This window comes from Phocoena sinus, chromosome 3 (assembly GCF_008692025.1).
Source record: "Phocoena sinus isolate mPhoSin1 chromosome 3, mPhoSin1.pri, whole genome shotgun sequence".
In the NCBI taxonomy this organism is placed as follows: Eukaryota; Metazoa; Chordata; class Mammalia; order Artiodactyla; family Phocoenidae; genus Phocoena; species Phocoena sinus.
In genome coordinates, this window is record NC_045765.1 from 121,145,975 (window position 1) to 121,167,608 (window position 21,634).

General features: G+C 38.8%; 2 protein-coding genes across 3 annotated transcripts in view; both read left to right on the plus strand.

Annotated features, from left to right (window-relative positions):
* TRIM23 (tripartite motif containing 23) overlaps positions 1-21,634 on the plus strand; it is a 38,873-nt gene that overhangs the window by 5,425 nt on the left and 11,814 nt on the right. The window contains exons 3-6 of one of the 2 annotated variants that reach the window (XM_032629077.1): positions 5,273-5,394; positions 14,349-14,627; positions 15,203-15,385; positions 17,996-18,211. In XM_032629077.1, the coding sequence (XP_032484968.1) occupies positions 5,273-5,394; positions 14,349-14,627; positions 15,203-15,385; positions 17,996-18,211 (800 nt within the window). Of the gene's footprint in view, positions 1-5,272; positions 5,395-14,348; positions 15,630-17,995; positions 18,212-21,634 lie in introns of both variants that reach the window. The other variant, XM_032629078.1, reaches the window with a different exon arrangement.
* Positions 136-3,458, plus strand: LOC116750528 (F-box only protein 27-like). Its single transcript, XM_032625254.1, is given in 6 exon segments — positions 136-162; positions 848-882; positions 2,057-2,279; positions 2,281-2,390; positions 2,392-2,581; positions 2,583-3,458. Coding segments are annotated over 6 exon segments (963 nt in total). The 3' UTR covers positions 2,961-3,458.

The following is a 21,634-nucleotide window of genomic DNA, read 5'->3' on the forward strand; positions in this document are numbered from 1 at the left end:
CCACTCTTAGGTACTAATTTTATTTCATCTTCTGAAATTTTTAAATTCAGTACTTATAGATCAGTAGTTTTAAGACACCTGAGAAAAACATACTAACCTTTTTCATTTGCCTGCAAAACAGCGTTTATCTTAGACATGACTAGGCCAATAATGAACATACAGGTAAGTAATCTGAGTTTCAGCATGTTGTTATTTACTGATATCTGAGGCAGAAGTGTTTGCAGCTAGTGATAACTACTAACTACTCCTTGTTTTCTGTTAAAATGAATTTAAAGGTCTGGTGGATTTTTTTCAGTTTCCTGCGTACTTTTATTTATTTTATTTCTTTCTTTCTTTAATAAATTTATTTATTTATTTTTGGCTACGTTGGGTCTTCGTTGCTGTGCATGGACTTTCTCTAGTTGAGGTGAGCAGGGGGCTACTCTTCCTTGTGCATGGGCTTCTCGTTGTGGAGCACAGGTTCTAAGCACGTGGGCTTCAGCAGTTGGGGCACGCGGGCTCGGTAGTTCTGTCTCGTGGGCTGTGAAGCACAGGCTCAGTAGTTGTAGCGCATGGGCTTAGTTGCTCCATGGCATGTGGGATCCTCCTGGACCAGGGAACAAACCCATGTTCCCTGCATTGGCGGGCGGATTCTTAACCACTGCACCACCAGGGAAGTCCCCCTACATACTTTTAAAACTTCACTTTATATTTTTCAAAATGAATTAATTACTGTGGGATACCAGATTTGGAAATAACATTTATTAACATTTGAACAGTTATTTTACAACGATGAATTCTATGTTTATTCTTTTTAATGATCGAATTTCTCCAAAAGTAATAGTTTAACGTTGTCCATTTTTTTCAGGTCAGTAGCACTAATTGTTTTAAGACTCTTTTAATGTATTCATACTATATGTCAAGTGGAACACATTTAAAATAATGTAACCACCAAAAAAAGGAAGCAAGAGTACCCAGATTTTTAGACTGAAAAGCTTTAAAATGCTAAGAAGCATGGTTGTAAAATATTTTCTTGTAAGGAAAGAATGGGTTTCTTAAGGTTTTGGTAGTCCTTGATTTAAGTAATTAGTATGCCCATTTGCCAGAAAACTAATATAGGAAAGTGTTAGCATTAACTTACTGTTAGCCAAGAAATAATAAAGTGGAGGGGGGAGATGTCTATTTTGACATTCTTTTATTTGGCCTTTTATTCTGTAATTTATATATATCATACCATCTTCTTTATATAAAACTATATAGAAGTAGTAATATTTTGCAAACAGAGGACGGACCCTTCCACCATTTTGAAGGGTACTATCTTCTCTGCGTAAATACCACATCATCCTCACTGTGTTATCATCCTCACTGTGATAAACTAGGAATTTATGACAGGTAATGGTTAGTCATATCCTAGGTTGAAATCAAACATGATTGCTATCATATCAACATTAGAAAAAGCAAGCAAACCAACAACTCTGCCTCGGATATAGGTTGTAATTATTATAGGTATTTACTATAGCTTGTAGGTTAGATTTTTGCCGTGATTCCAGCCTATGGAATATGTGTTAATGACCCTTGATATAGTTTGCTGTCATTGTTTTTTAATCTATTTTTAAATGTATTATAGAAATAATGTACGTATACATTGCAGAAAATTTGAAAAATCTATTAAAAAGTATAAAGAAGAAAAAAAATCATGTTTTGCTTCTAAAGAAGCAAATTACTGGGTTTTTTTTCCATTATGGTTTATTACAGGATATTGAATATAGTTCCCTGTGCTGTATAGTAGCACCTTGTTTATCCATTCTATATATAATAGTTTGCATCTGCTAATGCCAGACTCCCAGTCTCCCGCCCCCCACACCCTAATCCCCCAAACTATTGTTAATATGAGAGAATCAGAATTAGAATTCTTCTCTAGTTCAAGAATAGTATCAGAGTCAGAGGGAGGATAGGGCTGGGGCCGGGGTGGGTGCAGGCAGGGGTCTGGGGCTGGGTATTAGGAAGGGAGGGGCGGGGGAATAAAAAGGGCGGAGGTGGAGAAGGGAGCACGTGAGGCAAGGTGATGGCCCACCAGGGAGGAGCAATGGCTGAGATGCCCAGAGTGGCAGCCGGGCCTGGCGAGGAGACCACGCACGTGCACCTCAGCCTCCAGGGGCCTGCCCGCCAGTGTCCCCGCTCTGGACCCTGAACCCGAGGAGGTGCCGGGTCTGGGCCAACTGCCCATGGAGCTGCTCGAGATGGTGCTGAGCCACGTGCCTCCACACATGCTGCTCGGGCACTGCCGCCAGGTGTGCCAGTTGCTGGTGTGACCTGGTGGACTGCCAGGACCTGAGGCTGAGCATCCTGGCCCAAGACCGTGCCGCCCTGTCACCCTGTCCTCCACACCTACCTGCCCTCCGCCGGCGACCTCAGGCCCTGCATCCTGGGCTGCTTCTGTGAGCGAAGACCGATAGGACGCAACCTCCTCCGGAACCCCAAGGGCCTAGAAGGCTTCCGGGACTGGATGATGCAGAGCAGTGGAGACGGCTGGGGAGAGGAGGAAAACTTGGAGGTCAGGCCTCGGGCCACTTCCCAGGACTCCTTCCTGTCTGCCTACAAGGTGGTGTCACAAGAAGGAAATGTTGGACCTGGAGGAGGAGGGTCTGTGGCCAGAGCTCCTGTATAGTGGAAAGATTGAGATTTGTGTCTCTGCCGGGTGGACAGACCAACAAGGCATGGCCTGTGTATATGAGCTAACTGTCCAACTTCTAGTTGCCAACCAGACCATGCTGCATAATTTCTCTCCTATGCCTGTTTCCATCCGGCAGGGTAGAAACAGTGTCCGCTTTGAGGTCAACCATGTGTTCTTCAGCTTCAAGATTGGTGTCCGCTTCGTGTCTGTTGAACACTGGGTTTGGGACTTGGGATTCTGGCCTGAACAAAATGGAATCTATCTGCCCAATGCCAGTGTGATTCCACGGGTACAGCTGTTCAAGTGAAGGACTGTCCTTGTAAAACAACCTGACCAGGAGCTGGGACCATTAGCTGGGCCATCTCATTAATCAGGCGCTTATAGCTCCTGGCATCCTTGGATCTGCTGGGGCCCATCGAAGGTCCTACTGGGCCCTGTCTTTAGAATCTGGAAGCTACTAGAAGAATGTTCTTCCGTCAGATTTACAGCTGCCGCTGCTGTAAGGCAACCCCTGGTCTATTGAGTGGAAATCCACAGTGAGCACAGGGAAATGCTGGATTGGGAGAGGCCCTCACCCTCCCCTCACACCAAGCCCTCGAAACCACCTTTGTGGTTTCAAGACTGGGACCAGGACTCAGAGCTCATTGCTCACCCTGTGAACAATGAAGTAGTCCCCTGAGCCCAACCCTACCCTGAATTGTATGGTGTATAAAATCATTTTGTTGTTTTGAAATTCTTTTCGAACATGGAGAGAATAAATATATTTTATTTATAAAATATCTGCCAATCATAGGTAATAAAGGTATTATTTTGCCAAAAAAAAAAGAATAGTATCAGTAGTTGTTTGTCATGGTTATTAATACTGGTCAGCATTACTTATGGTTCTTCTCTTCTGTTCTCATGGTAAAATTACACTTCCCTGCCCTCTTGTGATTAGGTAGGAAGAGCTGTGTGATTTCCCTTTAACCAGTGAAATTATAGTAGAAGTGAAGTGTTAACTTCCAGGTAGAAGCTGTTAAGAATGGATTTATGATGGTTTGCAGTAAATCCCTCTCTCTGCTGTAGTGAGGTGGTCCAGGGGGTTGGAACCTCGGTGGCCTGTGCCCCCTGATCGTGGACAGTAGGGAACAGAGCCTCTCTGGTCTTCACCAACCCTTGAGATGCTGCGTGAGCAAAAAGCGAATCTTTGTTGCTTTAAGCCATTGAGATTTTAGAGTTATTTTGACAGTTACAGGAGTATTTAGTGATATACTAGGCAGTAGATAGATACTGCCTAGATACTGCTAGGAGTTTACATGTATGTGTTTACTATATAATGACAGTATTTGGATATCGTCAAGGTAATACTTTTAAATAAAGGACTCAGTATACTTCTTAATCTTTTATAAATAAAGTGGATAGAACTCAGCTTGAGGTAGAATATGTGTGAAAAATTAAAACAGTTGAGGAAGCCCTGTGGGGTGGCAAGGCTGAGGCCCTTCCCTTCTCTTCCCTTCCCTTCATCTTCCTTTTTTTCTTCCCTCCCTTCCTCCCTTAGAAAAGAGGGGCCAAGAGGAAGGGGAGCCATGTAGCCAATGACCCCATCATCCTTTTATTTATTTGCTTTTTCAGTGAATATGTATTAGGTGGCAGCTTTGTGTCAGATGGTATTTGTTGTATAGAAGCTCATCATAACAGACAGATACTCCTTCTAATTGCTGAAGGATCTGGCTCTTATTTATAGGCTTAGGAAGAGTTTGTGTGTGTGTTTGCACATGTGCATGTGTGTATGCACATGCCCATATTGTGTAGGCACACATGCATGCACATATGAATGCTCACCTGGCCTTTTATGGTCAATTCTGGGGAAAAGAAGCATTGGTCCTTATTCAGATGTGCCTAGATTCTTATCTACCTAAAAGGGACTATCGTCATGCCTTAATGTGAAGCTCTGTGTATTTGTGTGAGACAGAGTTTATATGTTCACTGACTGCTATTAGGTTCTAGGTTAATGAGGGGTGGGGAAAATATTATCTTTAGCTGTTCTAGTTTCAGTTTACTTAGAGACAGACTTATTTTTGGTTAAGTGTATCTTTCATACAGTGGTTTTCAAACATGAGTCATAGCTTATTTGTGGTCATAAAATCAATTTAATTGGTTGTGAATAGGATTTTTAAAAAAGAAATAGAACAAAAACCATCAGAGTGTGTCGCAAACTGTGAGGGTGAATGTTGGTGTGTTAATCTTTTGTTTCAGGTGTGTGTGTGTGTGTGTGTGTGTTATCCTGGGTTGTAATGTGAAATGTATTTCTTACTGTAGGTTGCTGTTAAAAATATTTACAGCACTTGTTTTAGTATATGTAGTAAAAGTTGGTGACAAAATAGGATTTATAAAGTTAAATTATAGAAAAATAATAGAACTTTAAAATATGTTTCTACTTAGAATGCTAAGGAGTTCTGTATTTTAAAGAGAATATTAAGATAACTGTTATAGCATTAACAGAAAATGGAGAAATTTTGAATTTTTAAAATTTAGACATTATTAATGATTGAACTATGAGACATAAATTACTATTGAGATTTGAGGTAAAATAAATAATATTCCATTTTGTTAGATTTAGTTTTTATTTTTATATTCTAGGAGATTCAGGTGTCTGGGGATTAAAAAAAAATTTTGCTTTATTGGAGCTTTTGGAACGACTACAGAATGGACATATTGGTCAGTATGGAGCTGCAGAAGAATCCATTGGGATATCTGGAGAGGTACTGATTGAACTTGTTGAAATTTTTGTTATGAGCATGAATTTTTTTCTTTTAGTTTAAAATATTTGCTATTAGATGCACAATATTACCTTACTTACCCCAGCAGGTAGGATTCCAGAAACACAACTTTTCATTACATTATAGTTCTGAAGGCAACAAAATCCCCAACCAAACAAAAGTAAAACTGAAATTTGAATTCTCTGAAAATGCTGTACCCAAAGTATGTTTAGTGTATAAACTTGTTTCCTTATCATCATTAATTCTATCTAAGGGTAAAGCGAAAAAGTAAGAAGATTATGGATGAATAAGAAGGATGTGTAAGCTACATTAAAGCAGAGGATGCAAAAGTGAATCATTCAACAGTAAAGCACAGAGAGAGAAAGAGGAACTCCATGAAAGGTGCCTTTTAGTGTAGAGGCAGAATGCCTTAAAGACAGCAGTAGCTCCTGAGGGAATTACTATTAAATATCTTCATGAAAAGTTAAATTGTGCATAGATGTACTCTCTTTATCCAGACAGGTAAGTATCCAGTAAATATTAGAAGACCATTAACACAAATTAAAGTACATTTTTTTTTTTTTTTTTCTGTTCGTGGGCCTCTCACTGTTGTAGCCTCTCCCGCTGCGGAGCACAGGCTCAGGATGCGCAGGCTCAGCGGCCATGGCTCACGGGCCCAGCCGCTCTGCGGCATGTGGGATCTTCCCGGACCGGGGCACGAACCCACATCCCCTGCATCAGCAGGTGGACTCTCAACCACTGTGCCACCAGGGAAAGCCCCTAAAATACATTTTTAACACATAAAATTGTCTGCATAGCTCATAGACTGTTCTGATTATAGGAATAGTTGTAGTAAATAGCAGTTAATAGTTTTGATGATCAACTTTAAAACCACATGTTTAGTATGAAGGAAAACATGTCAGATTGCTTTTTACTTCTCTTTTATTAGATTATGATTTCCTTATATAAAGCGAATCAGTGAAATGGATTTCAAACTGAAGCACTGTTTTCTAAAATTTGCAGTTTTTTCCCATGATTTATCTTTTATCTTTATTTTGAAAGCCATTGAGTATTATCTGATGTTGGTCTTATAAATTATTTATCAGGTCTGGAAAACAGAAGACACGACTTTTAATTTTACACGTATATATTTCTCATAATTGCAAACAAAACTGTTTAACTTTGGGTTCACTTTTTTATTTAGTGTGATATTGAATGACATCATTGATATATTTTCTAATTTTTATTTCTGCAAAAATTTATACCAAATCTTGCCCTTTCTAATTATGGCCTTTTATATGCAGAAAAGTTTTCAAAGATTCTTGAATATCTGACATGTAAAATTTATAACTCATAATGCTTTTTACTAATTCATAAAAATTATAAATATTTAAAAGTTTACATATAACATAGGGTTTTTGTTGTTGTTGTTTCTTAAATCAGTGATTTTCAACCAGGATCGTGCAGTGGACTCACCTGTGGAGCTTTAGAAAAAATACACAGCTTCCACTTCATCTCTACCTATTGAGAAATAAGTGTTTCTCAGGTTGGGGTCTAGGCATCTGTGTTTTTAAAAGCTTCACTTGGTTATCTAAATAACATTTGTGCTTCTCTTCTTCTATACATCATGCTGACAAGTAATATTTAAAGCAGTGAGGATGTATTTACTATCAGTTTTTTCAGTTTTAAAAAAAAAAGACTTCTATCCTCTATTGTCAGTTTCTTGCATGTAAAGTGAGGGGATTTTGCAGAAGATATCTTTGCACTGACTGTGAATCTATAACAATGGTTTTATTTTTGACCTCAAATTCATAGCATATATTGATAATCAATTTTGGAAATACCTTCTCACTTACCTATAGAAATGAGTAGCAAATGACCTTTGTACTTAATTACCAGTATATTTTTATGTATAAAGTCTGGTCAGTTAAAAAAAAGATTATGGGCTTTTATATTTCAAAATTTGGCATGTTATTTATTTATTTTTTTTGGTTGAACAACAGAAATTTATTTATCTTGTCACAGTTCTGGAGGCTGGTAAGTCCAAGATCAAGGTGTTGGCATTCTGAGACCTCTTCTTTTGGCTTGTAGGCCACGGCTACCTCACCCTGTGCTCACCTGGCCTTTCCTTAGGACATGTGCACAGGGAGAGAGGGAGGGAGATCTGTCTCTTCCTCTTCTTAATGATGCCACCTACTAGATTAGGACCACATCCTTATGACCTTATTTAACCCTAATTACCTCCTAAAGACCCTATCTCCAAATGCAGTAACACTGGGGGCTGGGGCTTCAATATATGAATTTTGGAAGAACACAGTTCAGTCCGTAGACCTGGGAAAGTCTATTCTAGGAAGGAAATAAAGATGAATGGGAAGGAGGTAAAGGAGACAGTAGAAGAAGAGAGACATCCTGTGATGCTTACTCAGATGTTTTAGAAGTCTGACACTGAGGTGAGGGTAAAGGATTGAAATAGGATCCTAAAAGTACACAGGAGCTACTTTTATTAATACTAAAATTACCTATTGGGAGGCAGGTCCTGTGCTCAGTGCTGTAAATGCAGAAAACAGTAAGACAATGTTCTTGCCTTCATGCAGCTTATACCTAGTTGATGACACAAACAAGTAGATGATTTCATTATCGTGAAAAGTTCCAAGAGATTATCTCAGTAATGGTAGGCTTGGTTATAGACACTATCTCGTCTGCTGAAAATAAATAAAGTGGAATGAATTCACTAAAAATTATTTTAAAATCATTAAAGACTTGATAAGTTAGGAACAAAAAATCAGGCCAAATCTGAAGGGAAAATGGAAATTCACTGAGATACAGGAGCAAAGAATGTGCTTTTGCCCTGAGGGCATTAGCCTATTCAGGAAAATGTCTGGGTTTTTTAATGGCTTTCAGTGGTGAGGAGGCATAAGTCAAATACCAAACCCACACCTAGATGAGACATCCAGCAGAAGACATTCACAATAAGCCAGGACACCAGTTGAAACAGACATGCTATTGCATAGAATTAGATTCAGAGTTTGAATCTTTGGATTGTGCAAGTAATACCCATTTTTGCACTCATATTAAGGTGGTCTACTATTGATAATACCATAAAATCATGAAAAAATAAATATGAATCCCTTTCTAGAGTAAACTACCTTCATCCTAGGTCTCAGTTACCTCTCTAAATATTTTGTCTTTCCTTGTATTTTCTTTTTTTTTCTTTTAATTGGGGTATAATTGTTTTACAATGTTGTGTTTCTACTGTACAGTGAAGTGGAGTTCCTTGTGCTATACAGCAGGTTCTTATTAGTTAACTACTTTATACATATTAGTGTATATATGTCAATCCCAATCTCCCAGTTCATCACACCCCCCACCCCCTGCTTTCCCCCCTTGGTGTCTGTACGTTTGTTCTGTACATCTTTATCTCAATTTCTGCCCTGCAAACCCATTCATCTGTACCATTTTTCTGTACATATATGCATTAGTATACAATATTTGTTTTTCTCTTTCTGAACTTATTTCACTCTGTATGACAGTCTCTAGGTCCATCCACGTCTCTACAAATGACCCAATTTTGTTCCTTTTTATGGCTGAATAATCTTGCATTGTATATATGTACCACGTCTTCTTTAACCATTCTTGTGTCAATGGGCATTTAGGTTGCTTCCATGACCTGGCTATTGTAAATAGTGTTGCAATGAACATTGGGGTGCATGTGTGTTTTTAAAATTATTATTAAATAGGAATTGCTATTTTTAAAAAATTTATTATTTTATTTATTTATTTGGCTGTGTTGGGCCTTCGCTGCTGAGAGCGGGCCTTCTCTAGTCGCGGCAAGTGGGCTTTTCATTGCGGTGGCCTCTCGTTGTGGAGCATGGGCTCTAGGCACGTGGGCTTCAGTACTTGTGGTTCGCAGGCTTTAGAGCACAGGCTCAGCAGCTGTAGCGCATGGGCTTAGTTGTTCCACGGCATGTGGGATCCTCCCAGACCAGGGCTTGAACCTGTGTCCGCTGCTCCGGCAGGCAGATTCTCAACCACCATGCCACCAGGGAAGCCCATGTGTGTGTTTTTGAATTATGGTTTTCTCTGGGTATATGCCCAGGCTTGGGATTGCTGGGTCATATGGTAATTCTATTTTTAGTGTTTTTAAGGAAACTCCATACTGTACTCCATAGTGGCTGTATCGATTTACATTCCCACCAGCAGTGCAAGAGGGTTCCCTTTTCTCCACACCCTCTGCAGCATTTGTTGTTTCTAGATTTTCTGATGATGCCCATTCTAACCAGTGTGAGGTGATACCTCACTGTAGTTTTGATTTGCATTTCTCTAATGATTAGTGATGTTGAGCAGCTTTTCATGTGCCTCTTGGCCATCTGTATGTCTTCTTTGGAGAAATGACTGTGTAGGTCTTCTGCTCATTTTTTGATTGGGTTGTTTGTTTTTTTGATATTGAGCTGCATGAGCTGTTTATATATTTTGGAAATTGATCCTTTGTCCATTGATTTGTTTGCAAATATTTCCTCCCATTCTGAGGGTTGTCCTTTTGTCTTGTTTATAGTTTCTTTTGCTGTGCAAAAGCTTTTAAGTCTGCTGATCTTTTTTTTTTTTTTTTTTTTTTTTTTTTTTGCGTTATGCAGGCCTCTCACTGTTGTGGCCTCTCCCGTTGCAGAGCACAGGCTCCGGACGCACAGGCCCAGCGGCCATGGCTCACGGGCCCAGCCGCTCCGCGGCATGTGGAATCCTCCCGGACCGGGTCACGAACCCGCGTCCCCTGCATCGGCAGGCAGACTCTCAACCACTGCGCCACCCAGGAAGCCCTGCTGATCTTTTTTGACCCACCTCCTAGAGTAATGGAAATAAAACCAAAAATAAGCATGGTGTATCACATGATTGCTTTGTGAATATTGAAGAATCCTTGCATCCCTGGGATAAATCTAACTTGGTCATGGTGTATGACCATTTTAATGTATTGTTGGAGTCAGTTTGCTAGTATTTTGTTGAGGATTTTTGCGTCTGTATTCATCAGTGATATTGGTCTGTAATTTTCTTTTTTTGTAGTATCTTTGTCTGGTTTTGGTATCTGGGTGGTGGTGGCCTCATAGTGTGAGTTTGGGAGTGTTCCTTCCTCAGCAATTTTTTGGGGAGAGTTTGAGAAGGATGGGTGTTAGCTCTTCTCTAAATGTTTGATAGAATTCACCTGTGAATCCATCTGGTCCTGGACTTTTGTTTGTTGGAAGATTTTTAATCACAGTTTCAATTTCATTACTTGTGATTGGTCTGTTCATATTTTCTATCTCTTCCTGGTTCAGTCTTGTAAGGTTATACCTTTCTAAGAATTTGTCCATTTCTTCCAGGTTGTCCATTTTATTGGCATAGAGTTGCTTGTAGTAGTCTCTTATGATGCTTTGTGTTTCTACGGTGTCCGTTGTAACTTCTCCTTTTTCATTTCTAATTTTATTGATTTGAGTCCTCTCCCTCTTTTTCTTGATGAGTCCAGGTAAAGCTTTATCAATTATGTTTATTTCTCAAAGAACCAGTTTTTAGTTTTATTGATCTTTGCTATTGTTTTCTTTGTTTCTATTTCATTTATTTCTGCTCAGATGTTTATGATTCTTTCCTTCTGCTGACTTTGGGTTTTTTTTGTTCTTCTTTATCTAATTGCTTTAGGTGTAAGTTTAGGTTGTTTATTTGAAATGTTTCTTGTTTCTTGAGGTAGGATTGTATTGCGATAAACTTCCCTCTTAGAACTCTTTTGCTGCATTCCATAGGTTTTGGGTCATCATGTTTTCTTTGTCATTTGTTTCTAGGTATTTATTTTTTAACATCTTTATTGGAGTATAATTGCTTTACAGTGGTGTCTCTAGGTATTTTTTCAGTTCCTCTTTGATTTCTTCAGTGATCTCTTGGTTATTTTGTAGCGCATTGTTTACCCTCCACGTGTTTGTGTTTTTCACATTTTTTCTCCTGTAATTGATTTCTAATCTCATAGCATTGTGGTCGGAAAAGATGCTTGATATGATTTCAAGTTTCTTATATTTACCAGGGCTTGATTTGTGACCCAAGATGTGATCTATCCTGGAGAATGTTCCATGTGCACTTGAGAGGAAAGTGTAATCTGCTGCTTTCAGATGGAATGTCCTATAAATATCAATTAAATCTATCTGGTTTATTGTGTCATTTAAAGCATGTGTTTCCTTATTAATTTTCTGTCTGGAATGTTTGTCCATTGGTGTAAGTGAGGTGTTAAAGTCCCCCACTATTATTGTGTTACTGTTGATTTCCCCTTTTATAGCTGTTAGCATTTGCCTTATGTATTGAGGTGCTCCTATGTTGGGTGCATGTATGTTTATAATTGTTATATCTTCCTTTTAGATTGATCCCTTGATCATTATGTAGTGTCCTTCCTTGTCTCTTGTAACATCCTTTATTTTAAAGTCTATTTTATCTGATATGAGTATTGCTACTCCAGCTTTCTTTTTATTTCCATTTGCATGGACTATTTTTTCCATCCCCTCACTTTCTGTCTGTATGTGTCCCTAGGTCTGAAGTGGGTCTCTTGTAGACAGCATCTATATGGGTCTTGTTTCTGTATCCATTCAGCAAGCCTGTGTCTTTTGGTTAGAGCATTTAATCCATTCACATTTAAGGTAATTATCGATATGTATGTTCCTATGACCATTTTCTTAATTGTTTTGGGTTTGTTTTTTTAGGTCCTTTTCTTCTCTTGTGTTTCCCGCTTAGAGAAACTCCTTTGGCATTTGTTGTAGAGCTGGTTTGGTGGTGCTGAATTCTCTTAGCTTTTGCTTGTCTGTAAAGCTTTTGATTTCTCCATCAAATCTGAATAAGATCCTTACTGGGTAGAGTATTCTTGGTTGCAGCTTCCTTCCTTTCATCACTTTAAATATATTGTACCACTCCCTTCTGGTTTGCTGCGTTTCTGCTGATAAATCAGTGGTTAACCTTATGGGGAGTTCCCTTATATGTTATTTTTTGTTTTTCCCTTGTTGCTTTTAATAATTTCTCTTTGTCTTTAATTTTTGTCAATTTGATTACTATGTGTCTGGGTGTGTTTTTCCTTCGGTTTATCCTGCCTGGGACTCCTTGCGCTTCCTGGACTTGGGTGGCTATTTCCTTTCCCATGTTAGGGAAGTTTTCAACTATAATCTCTTCAAATATTTTCTCAGGTCCTTTCTCTGTTCTCCTTCTGGAACCCCTATAATGTGAATGTTGGTGCATTTAATGTTGTCCCAGCAGTCTCTTAGGCTGTCTTCATTTCTTTTCATTCCTTTTTCTTTATTCTGTTCTGCAGCAGTGATTTCCACCATTTTCTCTTCCAGGTCACTTAACTGTTCTTCTGCCTCAGTTATTCTGCTGTTGATTCCTTCTAGTGTATTTTTCATTTCAGTTATTGTATTGTTCGTCTCTGTTTGTTTGTTCTTTAATTCTTCTAGGTCTTTGTTAAACATTTCTTGCATCTTCTCGATCTCTGCCTCCATTTTTTTTTTCTGAGGTCCTGGATCTTCTTCACTATCACTATTCTGAATTCTTTTTCTGGAAGGTTGCCTATCTCCCCTTCATTTAGTTCTTTTTCTGGGGTTTTATCTTGTTCCTTCATCTGGTACATAACCCTCTGCCTTTTCATCTTGTCTTATCTTTCTGTGAATGTGGTTTTTGTTCCACAGCCTGCAGGATTGTAGTTCTTGCTTCTGCTGTCTTCCCTCTGGTGGATGAGGCTATCTAAGAGGCTTGTGCAAGCTTCCTGATGGGAGGGACTGGTGGTGGGTAGAGCTCGGGTGTTGCTCTGGTGGGCAGAGCTCAGTAAAACTTTAATCTGCTTGTCTGCTGCTGGGTGGGGCTGTGTTCCCTCCCTGTTGGTTGTTTGGCCTGAGGCCACCCAGCACTGAAGCCTGCAGGCTCTTTGGTGGGGCTAATGGCGGATTCTGGGAGGGCTTGTGCCAATGAGTACTTCCCAGAACTTCTGCTGCCAGTGTCCTGAAGGTGAGCCTTAGCTGCCCCCTGCCTCTGCAACCCTCCAACGCTAGCAGGTAGGTCTGGTTCAGTCTCCTGTGGGGTCACTGCTCCTTCCCCCTGGGTCCTGGTGCACAGACTACTTTGTGTGTGCCCTCCAAGTGTGGAGCCTCTGTTTCCCCCAGTCCTGTCTAAGTCTTGCAGTCAAATCCTGCTGTCCTTCCAAGTCCAGTTCTCTGGGGATTACTTTTCCTATTTCCAGCCCCCCAGGTTGGGAAGCCTGACATGGGGCTGAGAACCTTCACTCCAGTGGGTGGACTTCTGTGGTATAAGTGTTCTCCAGTTTGTGATTTGCTCACCCAGCAGTTATGGGATTTGATTTTATTGTGATTGCGCCCCTCCTACCGTCTCATTGCAGTTTCTCCTTTGTCTTTGGATGTGGAGTATGTTCTCTGGTGAGTTCCAGTGTCTTCCTGTCGATGATTGTTCAGCAGTTAGTTGTGATTCCGGTGCTCTCACAGGAGGGAGTGAGCGCATGTCCTTCTACTCCGCCATCTTGAACCAATCTCTCAAAATTTGGCATGTTATGATGATTGGGGTTCAGTTTTTAAAAATTTTTTTAATTGAAGTATAGTTAATTTACAGTGCTATGTTAGTTTCAAGTGTACAGCAACATGATTCAGTTGCTCTACACCTGAACCATGATACATATATTCATATACATGATACGTATATTCTTTTTCAGATTCTTTTCCTTTATAGGTATTACAAGATATTGAGTATAGTTCCCTGTGCTGTACAGTAGGTCCTTGTTGTTTACTTGTTTTATATATAGTAGTGTGTATTTGTTAATCCCAAACTCCTAATTTATTTCTCCTACCCCTCCCTTGCTATCTATCCCCTTTGGTAACCATAAGTTTGTTTTCCACATCTGTGAGTCATTTTCTGTTTGTTAAAGGGGTTCAGTTTTAATACGTTACTTTTTTGTTCATCAGAGCATCATTCGTTGTGATGAAGATGAAGCTCACGTTGCATCTGTATATTGCACTGTATGTGCAACCCACTTGTGCTCAGAGTGTTCCCAAGTTACCCATTCAACAAAGACATTAGCAAAGCACAGGAGAGTGCCTCTAGCTGATAAACCTCATGAGAAAACCATGTGCTCTCAGCATCAGGTGCATGCCATTGAGTTTGTTTGCTTGGAAGATGGCTGTCAAACTAGCCCACTCATGTGCTGTGTCTGCAAAGAATATGGAAAACACCAAGGTCACAAGGTATGAATATAGTTAAACTGGATGACTCTTACCTAGTTTACCAGCCCACCATTTATTTTCACTGACTTGGTTTTTTATGCTAAGAGTAGAGATCAAAGAAGAGGTAAATGGTGAATGAGTTGAGCTTGGTAGCATGCAAAGAAATGAGAGATTTATTTTCTGAATATTATAACAAAAATTTCAGAGTCCTCATGATTCTTTCTTCATTGAAAAATGGCTTTCCAGCATGAAACAAAAGTTCTTTTCTTTGTGTGCCTGTTTTTGTAATGCACTGGATTACTTTGATAATAATTATGTCTGTTGATGAACTAATGTTTGTGGTAAAATTTTAGAGAGGGTTTCTTGGATTCTTGTTTAGCAATAAATTGACTTCCTAATTTTAAATTATTTCTTTGAAAGGTAAATAGTTTTGGGGCAAAGGCAAATTAGTATTTCTTATGCTGTGTTTTTTGTAAATGTGTTATAAAAGCCTCTTGCGGCTGATGGTTTTTTATTAATAGGAGCCATTTAAGTAGCATTTTATATCATTAGTCAATACTGTGAGTTCTTTTCTATAATTATGTTGCATCTTATAGCATTCAGTATTGGAACCAGAAGCTAACCAGATCCGAGCATCAATTTTAGATATGGCTCATTGCATACGGACCTTCACTGAGGAAATCTCAGATTATTCCAGAAAATTAGTTGGAATTGTTCAGCACATTGAAGGAGGAGAACAAATAGTGGAAGATGGAATTGGAATGGCCCACACAGAACATGTATGGGTTTTTTTCTTCCTCACCCTTTTCCTTGTCACTTTTTCACCTTGTAGGATTTATTGAGCAATTATATTGTGCCAGTACTGCACTGGTCACTGGAAATAAGTTTTTTAAAAAGTCTTTGTCTTTATGGAAATTTATAATCCATCATGGAAGAGAGCCAGTTTCAAGTGTGGTAACTGTTAACTTTGTGGGGGAAGTACAGGATGCCCTGGCAGTGTGCATAAAAACAGCAATAACTTGGGTAAGTCGTAGAAGGCTTTCTAGAAGATGTGATGTCTAAACTGAGATTTGAAGGAATTTAGTCAGGGAGAAGAGTAGGGTGGGGAGTGAGTTGTTCCAGAGAGGGAAGTATATGTTAAAATACATGGAAGTGAGAATTGGACATATTGTAGAAACTTAACTAAGTTCACTATGATTGAAGCTTTGAGTATTGGGGTGGGGCGTGGCAAGAAAAGATGTTGGAGAGTTAAGGGCCAAATCCTGCAGCATCTTGTTAGACATGTTAAAGAGTTTGGACTTTATCTTACAGGCAGTGATGAGCTGTTGAAGAATTGGCATAGGAATAACATAATCAGGTTTGCATTAAGAAAGGTTGCTCTTTAATATAAAAAATGGAGGAGCAACAAGATTGGAAGCAAGGAGACCGATTGTGAGTTTGCTGAAATTATCTACTTGAGAAATGTTTATGGCCCGTAATACTAGAGTAGTGAGAATGGAGAGGAGTACATGGATTTGAGATTTTAAAGAAGTAGAATAGTGATTTACTGATAATATTAGTGATTCATTGATAATATTGATTGGATAGGCACTTTGCAGGGTCAGGCATAATGCTTAGATTTCTACCTTGCCCAACCTGGTGGATGGTGATATTGTGCTCTAGTGGGGAAGGAAGAAGAATTTGGGAGGGGATAATGGGACCAAGGTGATAAGTTTAATTTGGATGTTGAATTTGTTATTTCTGTGAGATGAAAGGAGATACCCTTCGGTAAAATGAAGAGTCAGTGGGTGTTAGGAAGTGTGTCTAACTTTTAAGAAGTTTGGCTGTGGAGAGAAGGAAGGAACTTAGGTGGTAGTGGTAATTGCATTTTAAAATTGAATTATAGAGGAGAAAGGGATATTTTCAGATGGGAATATAAAGTACAGGGACAGACACAATGTAGTGTTTTTCTTTTGTAAAGAAACAAAGTTAAGCTAAGTCATTGGGGAATAATGCTAGAACTGCTCTCTGTCAAATATAGTAGCCATTAGCCTCATGTGGCTATTTAAGTTTAAATTATTTAACAGTTCAAGAAAATACAGAATTTACTTCCTCAGTCTCACTAGCTACATTTCAAGTACATTTTACGTGCATGTAGTTGGTGGCTACCATATTAGTCAGCACAGATATAGAATATGTCTATCATCACATAAAATTCTGTTGGACATTTTTGTGCTACAGTGGAAATATTTTATTTATTCCCTCAGCAAATATTTATTGAACACATCCAAAGTGATAGACACTGTTGAAGTCAAAAATACCTGCTTTTGCAAAGTTTACATTCTAATGTGGGGAGAGAGACAGTACATAAGTAAAATACAGAAGTATGTTATTAGATACTTTGGAGAAAAATAAGGGAAAGGGGGAATGCACTTTTATATGGGGTGTTTGAGGACAGGCTCCCTGAGAAGGGGCATTAAGCAGAGACCTAAAGGAGATGAGAAAGGGAACCATGCTAATATTTGGGGGAAGAGCATTCTAGGCAGAGAGAAGAGCAAGTACAGAGGCCCTGAAGTTGGAGTGTGCCTCGTGTGCTTAAGAACCTTTTAGGAGGTTGAGTTAGATAAATTAAAATGATTGATGGGGAGCATAGCAGGAGTTGAGGTCAGAAAGGTCCTTAAAGGCACTTGCTTTACTTTCTTCCAGGAATGCCCTTGAAGATATTCACATGGTTCCCTCTCTTACCTCTTTCAGGTCTTAGCTCAGATGTCTCTTTCCCAGGGAGTCTGTCGTTGGACATCCCCTATAAAGGACTTTGGCATTTACTCTGAGTGGGAAGCCACTGGAGAGTTTTGAGCAAAAGAATAATTATCATTCTGACTTAACATTTAAAAAGGATCAGTCTGGCTTCTGGGTGGAGAATACATTATAGGCAGCAGAGGTAAATCTAGTGAGCCCAGTTAGGAGGCTATTATAATAATCAGGTGAGAGATGATAATGGTTTCAATCAGGTTGGCAGAGGTGAAGGTGGTGAGGCATGATCAGATTCTAGATATATTTTGAAGTCAGGAGAATTTGTTGAGAAACTAGTTGTGAGATACGAAAGAGAAGTGTTAAGGGTGACTCCAATTTTTTTAACTTGAATAACCTGGAAGATGGAGTTGCCATTTATTGAGATGGAGGAAACTAGGTTCAGGGTTGGGAGAGACTGGAGATTAGGTATTCCTTGTTGCTTGAAATGTCATTTAAACAGTTGGATATCCAAAGGCTGTGCTTAAGGGGAAAAATTTAGTGTGGAGATAAACATTTTGGGATTTTAAGGATATAGATTGTATTTAAATTTTCATTATTTCACATATAAAATCTTCGTTAAGGTTACAGTTGTTTAAAACTTACTTTTATTGCCTTAGGTACCAGGTACTGCGGAGAATGCCCGGTCATGTGTCCGAGCTTATTTTTCTGATCTACATGAAACTCTGTGTCGTCAAGAAGAAATGGCTCTAAGTGTTGTTGATGCTCATGTTCGAGAAAAACTGATTTGGCTCAGACAGCAGCAAGAAGATATGACTATTTTGTTATCCCAGGTTTCAACAGCCTGTCTCCATTGTGAAAAGACTTTGCAACAGGTGTGTGGTTTAAACATGATTAGGACATAGTTTAAGAAGGAGGATTTGTAAGCTTAAGTATATCATTACCAGAGGTACACACTAGTCTATTTTATTAATTTAATAAATATTTTTATATTATTACTCTGTGTTACTGTGGGCATTAACATTGTGCTTAGGACATGGTCTCTAACCTCAAATTGCTCCACTCAACCACATCAATGTCCTCTCTTTCATGTGTCTTCCCCACCATAAAACCATAGGTTCTAGAACCTCTCTAACTTCCTGTCATTCTTCAGTCATCCCAAGCCCTTTAACCCTTCTTTGCCAAGCATATACTATTCTTTCTGCTTGATGGGCTTATGTCTCCCTTTTCTGATATTGGAAATCCTTCTTCAAATGTTTGCTGTTCTTTGAAGCTACTTACTCTTCCTTGCTCCTTTTGTTTTTGTTTTTGGTGGTGGAGGTGGGGTGCCTTGCTAGCATGTACTCCCTATCTCTGCTCTAATTTATTGGTTCTCAACTTTGATGTCACAGAAAACCCGTGTTTTTTCATGGTTGACGTATCATAAGCAATTTGTTACCCAGTTTGCAGATAATGTGCTTTTAAAATAGATTTAAGGTTATTCTAACAAAAATGCCAGTCTTACTCATTACTGTTTTGGATCTGCCTTCATGATGTACAATTTAAGGCTAATTATTGCCCTAGGAATTCCTGGTAAGCTTCAGTCACTCATCTTTTGCTATATTGCTAATGATTGTGTTGATATCAAATCATCATAGAGCTAAACTTTTTACTGTTGTAGAGCTTTTTCTCTTAAATATCTGATTAGACTTAAATGAATGTGGCCAGGCTGTAACCACATCAGTCTTGAGTCCTTTAGTCCTTATCACATCGAATTGTAATAATTGATGTTTATGCCATTTATTAAGCTGTCTTTGAGCTCCAGTCCTGTTCTGTCCTCTGCTTTGTGATGCTGATACTGGAACTCTGCAAACCACATACCAGCTCTGCCAGCTGCCTCCATGCGATTTTAGGCTCTGCCAATAGCGGACAGTAGAAGGAAGCTGAAAGGTGGAGGTGGTTTCCTGTGCGTTCCCATTTGCTTGGGGTTCCTGTGAATGACACTGCTCATACTACGAGACCACTTTCCTTAGAGATCCGAATTTCAGCTCCATGAGATCCCTCCTATAAGTTTTTAAGTTTTAATAATTCTAGCATCTCTCCTTTATTCTCCCAGCCCTGAGGGTGGTAGCTGTTTCCTACAGTTGTTTGCTCCATGATACCTCAGAGTTCTTTTTACCCTTTCAGTTGCCTACTTAATAACTACACCTAGTTAACAGTTCTTCATATTAATATTTTCTATTCATATGACTATTGTGGTTTTTATCTCCTGATTCGAACCTAATGATACAATATGCACATTCTGGATGTATCTATCCAGATACAAAGAATTTAGAGATACAAAGAGCCTAATAAATACTTGTTCAGCTCAAGCTACACAGCAAAATTAGAAATGGATCATGTCCTAAATCATACTTACGTGAATACTTCAAAGTATTTTTATATTTATTTTATTAAAAAGAAAGCTCATAGTTAACTGAAGTATTTAGAAGTATTTTAGAGTTTCTGAAGCATTTTGTCAAAGTGACTGATAATTGTTAATGACATGGTATTATCTCACTGTGTTAACGCAGATGAAATTGGGGTCTTAGATTCATTCTTCATATGGACCTATTAGTTTTGTTCTGATTTATAGACAGAGAACCCTAATCTCAATCAATATTCTTAAAAGTTCCTGCCACAGAGATAACTGAACAGAGGAATGGATGGAACATCACATATATATTACCAATTTTGAGAACAAAATCATCCCTCCCCTCCAGAAAAAATTGATGCATCATCTAAGTTCAAGGCATAATACTGAATGGTTAGGATTTGTTTATTAGGCAAATATTTGTTGTGTGCCTACTATGTGCCATGTATATTCTAGGTACATGGAATATGTCAGTAAACAAAGCAAGCAAAAAGCCATAATCTTGTGGAATTAGCATCCTAACAAGGAGAAGGCAGACAATAAGCCATAACCATATCTAATAAGTAAATTATATAGTATGTTAAAAAGTGATAAGAGCTAAGGGAAAAAGAAAAAGTATGAGGGTACAGCAGATTGTATTTTTAAATAGGGTAAGCATCACTGAGAGAAGGTGAGATTTGAACAGAGACTCAAAGGGGAAGAAGGTGAAGGGAACTAGCTCACACCTTAATGAAGAAGATTTCAGCTGAGGAACTGGTTAGAGCAAAAACCCTAGGGTGACATGCCTGGTGTATTTGAGGAACAGCAAAAGAGGGCACTGTTGCTGGAATAGAGTAAGCGATGGAGAGAGTAATAGGAGCTGAAATTAGAGATAATAGGGAATTATATGTAAGGAGGGCCTTGTGGGCCATTGGAAGGACTTCAGTTTTTACTGATTGAATTGGGGAAACCATTGTGGGGTTTTGAGCGCAAGAATGATTTGATCTTACTTAAAAGGATCTGGCTGATGTGTAAAAAATAGATTGAAGGAGGGCAAAGATGGAAGGAAGGAGCTCAATGGTTAGAAGACTGTTGTAGAATTCCAAGTGAGAGAGGATAGTAGCTTGGATCGTGAGGGCTAGAAGTACCCAAATTTTGGATATCCAGTAGGATTTGTTGACAAATTGTACGTGGGAATAAGGGAGGAGAAGGCAAGAGTCTTTGAGAAGACTCAAAGTTTTTGTTCTGGCAATTGGAACAACCAAATTGCTATCACCTAATTTGAATATGCAACTGTGAGCAAAAACTGACAACACCGCTTCTCTCATGGAGCTTAAATATTGTTGGGAGATCTCTGTCTTATGAAGAATACATTGGTATATGTATAGAATATCTCTGGAATAATATTTGAGAAACTGAAAAGTGCTTAGCTTTGAGGAGAGGGCCTGGGAATCTAAAGTGAGAGGGAGACATCACAGTTTGACCTTTAGTCTTTTTTTTTTAAACCGATACATGTATATCTTAAATTATTTAAAAAACTTTTTATAGGAGTACAATATATATATATATATACAGAAGTATGTGCATAAGTGTTCAGCTTGCTGAATTTTCAGACTGGACATTACTGTGTAATGAGCATCCAGATCAAGTAACAGAACATTACCAACCCCAGAAGCCCCTCAGACTCTCTTCTAGTAACTACGCGCCTTTCCTCCTAAGGATAAACCGCTATCCTGATTTCTAATATATACCTTGTTTTGGCCTGTTTTGGTAATTAATGAAAGTGGGAATCATGCAGTGCAAGCTCTTCATGTCATTTCTTCCCTTACCGTATGTTTGTGAAATTCATATCATCACATGTAATTGTAGTTCATTCTTACCTGAATGAACCTGTAGTTCATTCAACCATGCATTTTGGTTGTGTTGC